This window comes from Paramisgurnus dabryanus, chromosome 7 (assembly GCF_030506205.2).
Source record: "Paramisgurnus dabryanus chromosome 7, PD_genome_1.1, whole genome shotgun sequence".
In the NCBI taxonomy this organism is placed as follows: domain Eukaryota; kingdom Metazoa; phylum Chordata; class Actinopteri; order Cypriniformes; family Cobitidae; genus Paramisgurnus; species Paramisgurnus dabryanus.
Genome location: NC_133343.1, coordinates 19,658,031 through 19,672,310, shown reverse-complemented (window position 1 = coordinate 19,672,310; position 14,280 = coordinate 19,658,031). Strand labels below are relative to the sequence as shown.

The following is a 14,280-nucleotide window of genomic DNA, read 5'->3' as shown; positions in this document are numbered from 1 at the left end:
AAACCAAGCCTTCTTGGGACTTATTGCTTTACAATGTAATGCAATAATTAGTTTTCTAAAATTGTTTCCATTTTTAAAAATTCAAATATTGCACATAAATATACATAAAATTCCCCGTAGAGGCTTTTAACTCTTTCACCGCCAGCGTTTTTAAAAAAAGTTGCCAGCCAGCGCCAGCGTTTTTCATGATTTTCACCAAAGTTTAATGCCTTCCAGAAAATGTTCTTCTTTAAATATATAAACATACAATATACCAAATGAAAGAACAGACCCTCTGCTTTCAAACAAAAAAAAACCGTTTCATCCTACCTTTAGTGGTTCTTTTGCAATCAGCTTTTGAATATGGGTAGGTTTTTGCAAAAACACCATATTTTGAGCAAAAAGCAGAAATAATTCCATTTTTATGACGGACTTTTCATAGAGATCCGATTCAGAGCGATCTTTAAAACAGACACGGACATGCAGCAGCTTGGCATAGGGCAATACTTCCGGTTTTAAAAAGTTGCGGAAGGGCGCCACCTGGTGGATAATAGCGGTATTGCGGAAAGACGGAATATCTCGTCATTGGCGGGGAAGCGTTTTCTCTTAATTGACGAGAAATCTCGTCAATGGCGGGGAAAGAGTTAAGCAAACCACCACCGTTTTTCAATATTTTACTATGTTCTTACCTCAGCTTAGACAAATTAATACATACCTCTCTTATGTCACTGTGCGCCGTGGTCGAGTGCTGCAAACTAAGTGCTCTTCCGCCATACAATATAGTTCTCATTTTTATCCACTTAGAAAATCGCCACGTTTTATTTTGTGCCACCATACTTACTCGTGTAACTACTCATGTAACAGCCTTTAAATAGGGAACACATGGAAGTGTTTGGTGGCTTCTAAATTCATCCCTGTTTGGATCCTAAGGAATGAATAAGGATAGGCTATACGCTAACACATTTACGACACGCTGTACAAAGATTAAGTGCACGCATTGAAAAAAGATAGTTATGTATTAATTAGTCTAAGTTGAGGTAAGAACATAGTAAGATATTGAAAAACTGTGGTGTTTTCCTTTAAGATATACAGTTTAGTTTTTTGTTCTACTAGTACACTTTTTTAATGATAAACTAAACGTGTGAATTATCTGATGTGCTTGTGTACAGGTAAATGCTGCTTGCCTTGAAGAGGTGACCCATGAAGACGCCGTGACTGCCTTGAAAAACACCCCTGATGTTGTCTATTTGAAAGTGGCAAAACCCACCAGTGTCTTTATGAATGATAGTTATGTTCCTCCTGATGTCACCAGCTGTAAGTTGGTTGCACTTAACTTGGTTTAGTATGATTTTTGGTTTTGTCGACAATTCTGAACATGACAAGTGATTGCTGTATATCGGCATGTCTATCAGTTATAGGAATAGTTCACTTTGTGTCACATCCTATGGGGAAAATCTGTTTTTTTATTGCTAGTGACCGCAGATGTCAATCTCTAAACAATGACAATGGCTTGTATGCTAAATTGTAAGTAAGGGATAATTAACAGTTAGACTGAAATGATTGTAAAATTAGCCCTGGCAGTGTTTGGTATCACCCTAAAGAGTTTTTTGTATGTATGGCTGACTTTACATTAAACCACTGACTTTTTACACAGCTACCTACCAAAAAAATATGTCAGTGGACATAAAATATTAATTTAAGTTTATGTTAAATGCATATTATCTTACATAAAATTATTATCTTAATCCACACAAGTTGATGTGTACACACATTGGGTAAAGTGCAATTCTGCATCTCCGGTTCACATAACCTGCATGTTTTTGGACTGTGGGAGAAAACTGGAGTACCCATAGTAAATCCACCCTGACACAAAGAGAACATGCAAACTCCACACAGAAAGACCCCCCGACCCATCCAGGACTCAAACTGGGGACCTTCCTGCTGCGAGGCAACAGTGTTACCCACAGAACCACTGTCCCACCCCTATTTCCTCTTAAGATTAAAGAATACAGATATTAAAAAATGGCAGCATTTTCATTTTGTTTCTTTAAGCTCTGTGCATTAGTCTAGTGTATGCTCACTTACAGCTTAAATCCCACCTGAAAGCCTCTATACGCAGCACTTTGCACTGATGGGGGCAGGAACTCATGAGGAACGCCACTAAAATTGACTCTGCAAAGTGCTGAGTCAATAATGTAACACCTTGGTGATATTCCAGGGGCAGGCCAGATACCCCAGCATTACATCCTGAGAAAGGATGCTGTCATTAGGGCTGGCTTGAAGGACAAAAGCACATTTAATCATGAAGTGCATCACGTGGCCAGACACCTTCACCAGCTAATCCAGCCTCAGTACTGTATGTGTAGAAATAGGTTTGTGCAAGTGTTGCAGAGGGAATTTTAAAGCCACATTATAATACCTGCACATGTCCTGGTCACCTGTGCGAGTATGCAACTTATTTTAGAAGGTGTAACAATTTCATTAGTGGTTCAATTTCATTGTATTTGCTTTTATTCTGAAGTAATCATACGTTTTGTATGCCCACTTTATATGAATTCAGACAAATTAGCCACCTGTAAAGTAAGTACAAATTTTTGTAAGATCAGGTTGGTGATACCGTACAAGGTGCAGACTCCTGTGAACATCGTTAAATAAATCATTTGTTTGTGTGTTTTTGTTCTAGCGTATTCACAGCAAATGGAAAACCATATCAGCACCCAAAGCTATCTGAGTCAGCCATTAACCCCCGCCACCCCATCACGGTACTCTCCTGTCTCAAAAGGCATGCTGGGAGATGATGAGATCACAAGGTGAGCCACTGCCACCCCATGTCTTTGTGTTTAGAGAGTTGAAATCTGTAATGTTCCTTATGTGATAGGCCTTAGTTTATACACTTACAGCACGAAATGATCCTTTATTTTGAGAGAATGTTGATACAGGTCGTAACATGCTCTTAAAAATTTTCTGTTGTGAGTGTAGCTTACCAGTAGAAGCTATGCTTAATGGTTCTTTTTTGTTTGCATCTGTCATTTTTTCTTCTCTTATGTGTAAACAGCTTTATCTTTTCAGATAGTTGTTTCCTTAGTATCACCCTTATGAAATTTGCAGCTATTAAAGTTTTATTACATGAAATATAGTGTGAAGACAGCTCCATATTTTTGGTGTAGATGTAGATACCTTGTGACATACCTATGAGGTTCAAAGATTACAGTATCTTTCTATTTACAATACGAGATGCACAAGGTTAATGCAAATTTTAGTGCATATTATTTTTTTCTGGTTTACATTTTTGTGCTTTATTTGCATTTCTTTTTTCAGTTACACTTAATAATAAGGGACAGGTACATGAATCATAATGAACTTATAAACAAATGTTTTTTTTTTAAGTTAATGCATTAATTACCAATGAATTCATGTGTTTAGTCATGTTGTAGTTAATGATGACTCTTCATTAGTTTATGATTAGTGCATGCCTTAACCCGTCATTAGTTCATATTCAAGTAAGAATTCATTTAGGTATTAGTTCATTATGATTCATGGACCCTTCATTCATGGACCCTTATTATGAAGTGTTGCCCCTCAGAATGTCTATAGTGAAAATAGAGGTACTGGTATAATTACCTCGGTTCTCTATGTCATGCAAAGAGATTTTGATATTCTAGAAAAACCAATATCAACCAATATCAATTTGTACCAATATGTACCTTTGGGAAACTAATAAGTATTTTTGAGGTACTAATAAGCTCTCTTTGGTACTAATGTGTACCTCAGATTTATTAATATGTATATGATTTAGTTGCAGAGCTGTACTTTTTTAAAGGGTGCAGCCCCAGTGCCAGCTGGGGTAAACATTTTGACCATTGTTCTGACAGTGTATATAAAGCAAGCATCAACAGTAAGTTAACAGTTAATGATTAATAACAAATACATTTTCATCAGGTGATATTCGCTCTGTTCACACACATGCACCTTCAGCATTAGGGAACATTTGTCACTCTCAGTATTTGTTAGATCAGTGTTTCCCAACCAGTGTTTCCCAACCAGTGTTTACCAATCAGCAGATTTCCAAGGGGGCCTCAAGATGACTTAAAATTATAAAAAATTGGACAAAACGAGCATTAAAATAAGCTAAAACAAGCAAAAATCTAAATGTTTTTGTTTTTTTTGGCCATTTTAATAGCAAATATACACTCACCTAAAGGGTTATTAGGAACACCATACTAATACTGTGTTTGACCCCTTTTCGCCTTCAGAACTGCCTAAATTTTACGTGGCTTTGATTCAACAAGGTGCTGAAAGCATTCTTAAGAAATGTTGGCCCATATTGATAGGATAGCATCTTGCAGTTGATGGAGATTTGTGGGATGCACATTCAGGGCACGAAGCTCCCATTCCACCACATCCCAAAGATGCCCTATTGGGTTGAGATCTGGTCACTGTGGGGGCCATTTAAGTACAGTGAACTCATTGTCATGTTCAAGAAACCAATCTGAAATTATTCAAGCTTTGTGACATGGTGCATTATCCTGCTGGAAGTAGCCATCAGAGGATGGGTACATGGTGGTCATAAAGGGATGGACATGGTCAGAAACAATGCTCAGGTAGGTGCATTTAATTGATGCCCAATTGGCACTAAGGGAAATAAAGTGAGCAAAGAAAACATCCCCCACACCCTTACACCAGCACCACCAGCCAGCACAGTGGTAACAAGGCATGATGGATCCATGTTCTCATTCTGTTTATGCCAAATTCTGACTCTACCATCTGAATGTCTCAACAGAAATCGAGACTCGTCATCAGACCAGGCAACATTTTTCCAGTCTTCAACGGTCCAATTTTGGTGAGCTCGTGCAAATTGTAGCCTCTTTTTCCTATTTGTAGTGGAGATGAGTGGTACCCGGTGGGGTCTTATGCTGTTGTAGCCCATCCGCCTCAAGGTTGTGCGTGTTGTGGCTTCACAAATGCTTTGCTGCATACCTCGGTTGTAACAAGTGTTTTTTTCACTTCAAAGTTGCTCTTCTATCAACTTGAATCAGTCGGCCCATTCTCCTCTGGGCTCTAGCATCAACAAGGTATTTTTGCCCACAGGACTGCCGCATAGTGGACGTTTTTCCCTTTTCACACCATTCTTTGTATACCCTAGAAATGGTTGTGTGCGAAAATCCCAGTAATTGAGCAGATTGTGAAATACTCAGACCGGCCTGTCTGGCACCAATAACCATGCCACGCTCAAAATTGCTTAAATCAACTTTATTTCCCATTCTGACATTCAGTTTGGAGTTCAGGAGATTGTCTTGACCAGGACCACATCCCTAAATGCATTAAAGGAGCTGCCATGTGATTGGTTGATTAGATAATTGCATTTATGAGAAATTGAACAGGTGTTCCTAATAATCCATTAGGTCAGTGTACATCTGTCTAGTCATTCCAAGCTTTAGTTAATTTTATTTAGAAAAATATAGTTTGTGGGCAACTAGGGGCCCTTGAAGTGAAAAGGGTTGGGAACCACTGTGTTACAGCATATTTATGTGTATTTTCAGCTGTTTACCGCTTTATTTAGGACAAGTTTCTGTGCCCATATCCTGTTACCGTTCTTTTATTCACCTTATTTGTGTAGTCATTTTGTAAAAGCTGCCTGAGCCTGTTTGGACAGTACAGATGGTCTTAGGCGGACATGGATGTATTTGGGGTAAAAGCTGATGCTCTATGAGGACACACGCATACTGGTGTGCCTTACCATGTTTAATCCCCTTTAATCAGGGGATTTATTTCCTATCGGAAGAATCACAAAATACGTCACTTTGACGCTAAAAACAAACAGCTATTGCTTCATAGGCTTGAATGATGATATGGCTATCCAATCTGTGAAGTCAACTTTGACAAATCTGATAAGCTTTGATGCTTACATGATGCTTTTAAAAATTCTTTTATTACTGAAATTTATATAAATGCACTTGCATCCCTTAAATGCTCTGTTTAAAGGAAAGTTTAGACACAAATGTAAATTATGAAATCACTTACTCTTGGTAAAAAGAGCCATCGTATTCATTTTCTTAGATTGTATTGGAAAAGGAGCAACATATTTTTATTTTCTCTTGTGTTCAGTGAAAGAAAAAAGATCTTTACATCTTTTTATTGGATTGTTTTTGCATCTTTAAAGGGGCTGAGTGGGGTTTGTTTCAAAAACACTCAAATGCAGCTGAGGCAGTGACTGTGGCGCCATCTACAGACCACTAGATGCACACACAGATGAACATTTCTGTTCTGGTTGAATCCAAAACTGACAGTGTCACTGTCACCCAGTCTCAATTTCTTTGTGAAACTGCGTCTGTCACAAAAGTTTGAAGATGGTTACACTTTAAAAAAAAATCTTTATATTGTTAAGCAGTGCAAGCTATTTTTTATAATTTCCTGTGCATTACAGGGTTTACATTTTATCAGTGTGTTGCCTGGGAAATGATCCCAGAGCCTTTGCACTGCTAATTCAGTGATCTACCGACTGAGCTACACAAACAGGCTTCAGTTTAAAAATATTATTTTGGATAGATAAAAGAATATAAAAAGGAAACTCTCTATGTTTAAAAGCAATACTGTGTGAAGGTAAATGGATAACATATACTTTAATTTGAATATGAGATCTAAGTTATGAATAAATGAAAAAGATATAATTGTCTCTCTTTTAATGTTAAAAACATCTTTAAATATCATTTGAACTGAGTTGGAAAACTAAATACATTTGTAAAAATCTGCCCTCTGTTGTGTAGTTCATATTTTCTTCACTAGATGGCGATATAGTATAGAAAATCCTCATTTAAAAAAGATTTGGATTTTATTAGATTATTAAACGTTAATGTGCATGTGTGTGCTCAAAGAACACAGTTGTGCTTTACCCTACAAATGCTTAATGAAAAACATGAGAAATATTTACCTTCCCAATTTAATTTTGTAAAGTGTAATGTATGTAATATATTTTTTCTTCCTCCTCTTATTCTAATTGAAAGCGCTACCAATACTAATTTGTATTTATTTTTATTTTTAGGGAGTCTAGAAAAATCGTTTTGCACAGGGGTACCACAGGTTTGGGCTTCAACATTGTAGGAGGAGAAGATGGAGAGGGGATCTTCATCTCCTTCATCCTGGCAGGAGGGCCTGCAGACCTGTGTGGAGAACTGAGGAAGGGAGACCGCATTGTCTCTGTAAGCACATCGCATTATCAACAATGAAGTGTTCGCCTGTATTATATAGCTTCAACTTTTCATTTATTATATATTGTTTTGGATGTGTCAGTGCTTGTGTTTTGGTAATATGTTATTTATACCACACGTGTGCTGCAGGTTAATGGGGTGGACCTTCGCAGTGCGACTCACGAACAGGCGGCCGCAGCACTGAAGAATGCTGGACAGACAGTCACCATTGTGGCTCAGTACAGACCTGAGGGTAAGTGGACAGTTTGTTATTCAATATTTTAGACATAAAACACAAAAAAGCTGACCAGAAAGACCTTATGATTAGCTTGACAAGAGAAGTTTAATGCTCTTATGCTTTACTTTTTATTGAAACAGAACATTTTGATGGGGCTTGTCCCTTTGTTTAAGTAGCTATAGATTTTTATTGTAGAGAACTTTTTGTAGTGCATGTGTCATCGGTTTTTGGCCCGATTTCCCAGAAGGGAATGTTATTCTGCTAAATGTCAAACATTACGAGTACACTACAGACATTTTTTTCATTTTCCGGCCTCTTATTGCTACCTGTCCCAACTTTTTTTAGAATGTGTAGCTGTCATGAAATCCAAAATGAGCCAATATTTGGCATGACATTTCAAAATGTCTCACTTTCTACATTTGATATTTTATCTATATTCTATTGTGAATAAAATATAAGTTTATGAGATTTGTAAATTATTCCATTCCTTTTTTACTCACAATTTCTACAGTGTCCCAACTTTTTCTGATTTGGGGTTGTACGAACCTTGGCCAAGTGCATTCGGAAGAGAAATACTCTGTAATACGTCAAAGTACTTTTTTCACATTTTGCCTATGTTTAGCATGAGGCAACCAACTCTTAAACTGTGTAAATATATCAGAATGCATGAAATACCGTTGAACCGAAAACCTTTGGATGCTGATGCAGTGCTCTACCAGTTGAGCTACAGGTACAGGCTTTTGGTTTAAACACAAATTATTCCTAATAGCTGAAAGAAAATAATTAGAAACTTATTCATTTTGAAAAAAGCAATACTCTAGCAAGGTTAATTTGTAAATACTTAGATTTGAAAATGAGCAAAATATTTGGAGGTTTACAGGAAAATGAAGGTAAAAATCTCTATTAATTTTTTTCTATAAATTAATTTGCTTTACTAGGAGGTTGCCCTATTAGTCAGATTATTCATCAGCTTCCTTAAATCATTTCCTGTATGTGCACACAGCTCATGGAGAGGAGCTTTTTATAAAAACAAACTCGACTTGATTATACAATGTGCAGTGAATACTATGAACGTTTACTTGTTCAAAACTGAGCACAACAGAATTTCATTTCATGCATGGCAGGGTGTGTAAGTGAATAGAGTGTGTGGATTCAGTAGAAAGGGGGTAGCGAGTGATCGCGGTAACCTGTCTGAATCCCCTCTTGTAAAGTAAACCTCCGTTTGTGGGTGTTTTCTTATGCTAAAGTCTGTTTAACATAAAAATTTGGTTTACATGAATGATAAAAAAGGTCTTTCTTAAAGGAATAGTCAATTTAAAAAAAAAAAAACCCAGATAATTTACACACCACCATGTCATCCAAAATGTTGATGTCTTTCTTTGTTCAGTCGAGAAGAAATTATGTTTTTTGAGGAAAACATTGCAGGATTTTTCTCATTTTAATGGACTTTAATAGAGCCCAACACTTTATACTTAACTCAACACTTAACAGTTTTTTTCAACGGCGTTTCAAAGGACTCTAAACGATCCCAAACGATCCCTCTAAACGATTCTGAATTTACTTGACACAGACTTTGAAAAGATTTTCAATTTCAACTTCATGCTATCTCATAAATCTCAGTCTAAGTTAGCATTAGGGGTGTCACGATTCTCCAAATCCTTGATTCGATTACATTTTCGATTCTAAGCCCACATTTCGATTCTCAACTTTTACTTTTTTTGAAAGAACAGGTTGCTACGCCATTTTTAGACTAGACCTTTATGAAATATAATATCTGTACTTGAACCCGGAGATGCCCTGCCATGTTAGTCGTGCTGCCAGTGGAAAAATATGGTCCATGCACATACCTGATAAAACGAAACTTCCTGTCAGATGAACGTCTGTCAGTACTTTGCACCTTAAAAATGTGCTTTTATTACTTTCAGACGAGATTGTGAGACTACACCCCAATAAGTCATGTTTAAATGCTGTTTTCATAACTCTTAAGCAGCTGAAATAAGTTATTATGAAACGACCGGTCCTGGCACAAACGTTGCTCTGCTGTGCACGCGCACGTGCTCTGATTGAGTTCAGCTGAAGGCGGGAGGCGCGTGCTTTAAAATGGAAATCGTGACACCCTTAGTTAGCATGTGCCTGAATTAGCTGGAATTGTGATGTTGTGGTCGTGACTCAGAGCAGCCTGGCCTCTCCACCCCAGGGGTAGTGTCCAGCCTAGCCTTCGTTTCTTCAGTTCAGCAAGCCTGGCTGTGGTGTTTATTAGAATGCCAGTGGGGTGGAGGTAACCCTCCTGGAGCATTGGCTGAAGATAGTAAGAGTGGGCCTAAATTAAGCTACTGAACAGGTCTGTGTGTATGCGAGCTACTTTCACACTCCTAGCGAGAATATGCATGTTTATGTAGCTTGTGCTCTGTTTGGTGAAAGCTGTCATCCTAGCATGGCTCCTGAGCCTTGCTTCCTGTTTCTGTCACGTTCTTAGATTCACCGCCAGCAATGAGCAGCTCTGCCCTTCAGCTTGGCTTTCACAAGCACAACGGTCTACAATCCCGGGTTGTAATGCAATTTGTTTATTTTAAGCAGTTAAGGTTCTCAATTGCAATTAGACTTTTCCCTTTTAGCAATCATAGCATGGATAAGCATTTTTTTGCATCAAGCTGTTTTCCGACCTGCCTTGTATTTCTTAACATTGGAGACTGTCCTCCAAAAATAACAACCTCTTAAAGCACCTCATTACGACGTAAAGTGACGTATTAAGGGATTAGTGTCCTCTTACCCTAAACCCAACCACTTCTCAACCAAATAAAACACAACACGCAAGTGAAAGTACAGTCACAGGTATTTATTGCATAAAACAGTATAAAAGTATTACAAACCATTTGCGTTGCAAACCTTGCCAATCGAGCCATAGGATTAGGATTAGCCATAGGAACTCAGATCTCATTCAAACATTAACCAGCATGACATATTTGGTCACAAGACCCAATAGCGCTTCACATACTTAGCAAACGTAACGATGCAATCGGTCACGAGACACACAATAGCCAAAGCCTTTTCACAATCATAAATGACGTACTGTATCATTGCTGCGGATCTGATATTTACAGCGGAGTGTCATCACTTTTGCATCTTTTCTAAATTGATCGTTTGACCTCGGTACACTTGGAATATTTTAAGTACATTTTTAAAAAGTTGTTTTGTATTTTGTGTTTATATCATATAATAAATAAATGCCTGTGTAGTGTAATGTGTTATAAAATACAATTAATCCTGATGGTTTAAATTAAAAATCTTATCCCAGTACATGTATTCATGGCAAAATTATACACCAAAATATTATTTTGTACACTAATATATTAAATTTCACCTGCTGCCGGTAGAGGCGCTAATTTAGGAAATAAATCGATTGGTCGTATTTGGTGAAATGGACAAACGAATACGAGAATAGGTTTACATTACTTTATGCATTTGGCAGAAGCTTTTTGTCCAAAGTGACTTTCAGGGCATTACAAGGTGGACATTTTATTATCAGTATGTGTGCTGTGTTAAAGGGTATAAATATTGTACGGCAGCACTAAAGTTTTAATGCGTCAAATGCCAGGTTTTGTGAGATGCACCCAAATCGTCTGTCACCTCCTCATCACATTGTTCATTTTGCCTTTCACTCATGTGCTCCAAATGAAATTGCACACCTCCTGTCATGATCATCTTATGTTACAGAGCAGATGTCAAGTTGCAATTCTCTGGGTCTCAGAGGTGCGTTCAGTTTAAATATAGATTTAGGGCTTCACTAAGGTACAGTCATACTGAGGTACAGTAATAGAAATGCATTTTTTCTAGTTGTACATGTAATTTTATGTTTCTATTACTACATTTATGATTTAATAAATGTGATTCCTGCTAAAATACAAGCACTGCTTGTAACAACAGGTGTAAATGGGTGGCAGTCATACTCGCAGTGGTGCTCATTTTAATTACATGAGTTTGGACCAAGAAATAAAAGCACCATTTAATAGTCATTGGGGGGCTGCTATTGTCACACAGACCTGGCAACCCAGCTTGATTTGTGTCAGTGCTGCGTAGTGTTTTTCATTTCATGAGTATCCAGAGGTTGTTTAGATATTTAACCGAGGAACAGATGTTATGGTGTAATTATTAAACTGCGATGTATTGTAGAGCCTCCATCTTGCAGCATAAATAACAAATGCCATTAAATGAATGCCGATGGTGGTGTTTGGGTTGAAAATGAAACCCCTCAGGGCTAGGCAGCTTTGATCAGAGGGATTAACTGGCATTGAGGATCTGTGCTGAGGCTTAAAGACATCTATGCCTATTTTACAGCTGGGCTATGCATATACTCCTGCTTAAATCACATGCCCCCCAGTTGAAGAGAAATGCACTAATTTTAACGTTTAGGTCTATTAATTTAATTACATTTCTGTAGTGCTTTTCACAATGTGCAGCTTTACTCTAAACCAAATCTAATGAGGCATCATATTAAGACATCATAGAATCCTGATGTGACGGTTTTCTAAAAATGCTAAATTTAGCTGCTTCCTAAATTATTCTGGTTTTGGCCAAATTCCAAGGTAGTAATGCATTTTCTTTGGCAGTGAAGGCAGTCCCAGAATTGCACCAAGTTAAATTGAAAAAGCATCATATAGCTTTAATTATAGATAATGCGTAACATATATAACTGGCAGGTTGTTATTGCAGAACAAAACCAACAAGGTGATCAGGACCCTAACACGAAGCTAAAGGGATTTATTTATTTATCTATCTCATACATGCTAATAATTATTGACTTTTAGTACTCGCATGAGGCTGTGTTATCAGTTTCTGGTAGTTATCTGGGAATAACAAACCTAAAAATGTCACCATTGGCCAATCAGAATCAAGCATTCCCAAGCACAATAAAAGAGTAATGAAGTTATGCTTAGACTGCATGTTTATGCCCCAGCAGTGCTGAGGTTTTAAAGTGCCCATGTCAGAACGAGTTAAGCTTTCTTTAATACTCAAAGGAGATGACTAAAGTATTAGTCAATATTATGTATGAACCAGAAAGTGCTTTAGCCTTGTGCATTAGGACCGCATGCTGACTATGACGACAGACTGAGGCAGATTTACGAAAGCTAAATCCCCTCTCGTACATCGTTGACATTCATGTATTCATAAAATCATGGCTGTGGTGTACAAATTTTATGATGCTTTGAAGAACACACTATTGAAGTAAAAGTTATTTGTGGCACAACCATACGAAAGTCATATTTGGTGTTTGTCAATGCCAGTTCATGAGTAGTTTGCATATACTGTAACTTTAAGGCAATTATCATTATTATTTTTGCTCATATGGTGGAAAGTCAACATTTTTGAACTTTGAAAATTTAGGATATATTAAATAATATTAAAGGGAAGATATCGAAGGACAGGATCCAAGTCTGGCTATTTTATGGCATTGCTATCAAGAACCTTTTAAAACACCATTTATTAAGAGTTTAGCATTGTAATTAAAGATCACCCTTACCTTTCCAAAACAAAAATAATGGAGAAATATTTTTATAAAACAATTGTCATGCTTAAAAAGTTGCATATTTTAAACCTAAATAAAAACCACACATAGGTGTTTTTTATTCACTGGTCCCTCATCACCTTGCATTTTCTAAAAGTATCCCCCAAGCTGTGTCATTTGAGTACTGCTATGAAGGATTAGTAGCCTTTGTCCAAGCAGCTCGAATGTAATTTTATTACTTACCAACCTTCCCCCTTCTCATTTTTCAAAGCAGCTCGAATTAAATAAATGTGTTAAATGTTACTGCAGTCTGACCCCAGCAGTTACATAAAATAATATTGATTTAGCATTGTGCCATAATGTCGTTTCTAAATATAAAAACCTGTTATTTATTCAATTTTAATTATTGTAAAACGTGACTCAAAACGTATTAATCCATTTCTATAGCTCTCTCACTTTGAGGCTTTCCAAAAGACCCTTAATTGTTCTGTTGTTTGACACAGAATTGATGACGATAACTGTCTGAATTCTTCATAATAGAAAAAGGCTTTCACTGTTGTACGGCGGCACATGCATCATTACTCTCATTAAACTATTCTGCATTCAAAATCCAATGTAATCTTTAGGGGAAATAGCATTTTGTTTTTTGTCGTTTTATCTGCATGATCTACTTTTAGCAGCAAGCCGTCTCTATTCATGCGTGTGCTCCCCAGTTTGTTATGAATGGCTTCATGTTTCAGCAATCTAATTATAGGTATTTTATCTGCTGTTTATCACCAGGGACTTGACCACATCCATTATACCTCCATATTTATCAATCAAGGGAAGATGGGATTACCTTATAGATAGAATGCATGACCTCAAGAGTTTTTTTCTGCACTTAATGTTGTATATCCATATTTTCTTGTCAGTATGCCAGATGTTTTGCCCTGGTTTAGGTGAAAAACTATAGAATGGTTTTATACATACTGAGGTGTGAGTACTTAACACTCATTCGGGGAGCTGAATGCAGAATAAAATTGGCCAAAATATTTAATAAAAACTTGTTGTATAGGGTATTTATAGAATTTTCAAAATAAAGGAAAATTTCAACTTTTTTCAAGCTTTTTGTAGGATGGACAGATTCTTTATAAGGTTTTTTATCTGTTATTTTGCTTAATGAAGGTGTTAGTATAGGAGTATCTCGCACAATTTGTAATATCATTACATTAAATAGAAACAGTTAGTAAGTAGTAAGGTACTGTAAGGCTGTGAATATAGCCATAGATAAATAAATAAATAATATTGCACTTTGTAATATGTTTGGAATAATGTTAATATTTAAAACTCGGACATTGCTATGTCTCTTTAAAGGTGACATAGAATGATTAAATGGG

General features: G+C 36.9%; 1 protein-coding gene across 16 annotated transcripts in view; it reads left to right on the top strand.

Annotated features, from left to right (window-relative positions):
• Nucleotides 1-14,280, top strand: part of dlg1a (discs large MAGUK scaffold protein 1a) — a 151,310-nt gene that overhangs the window by 110,714 nt on the left and 26,316 nt on the right. For 11 of the 16 annotated variants that reach the window (XM_065240299.2, XM_065240310.2, XM_065240305.2 and 8 more), the window contains 5 exons: nucleotides 1,149-1,293; nucleotides 2,663-2,789; nucleotides 4,760-4,819; nucleotides 7,019-7,175; nucleotides 7,314-7,416. In XM_065240299.2, the coding sequence (XP_065096371.1) occupies nucleotides 1,149-1,293; nucleotides 2,663-2,789; nucleotides 4,760-4,819; nucleotides 7,019-7,175; nucleotides 7,314-7,416 (592 nt within the window). The remainder of the gene's footprint in view (nucleotides 1-1,148; nucleotides 1,294-2,662; nucleotides 2,790-4,759; nucleotides 4,820-7,018; nucleotides 7,176-7,313; nucleotides 7,417-14,280) is intronic. The other 5 variants (XM_065240301.2, XM_065240323.2, XM_065240319.2 and 2 more) reach the window with 1 other exon arrangement.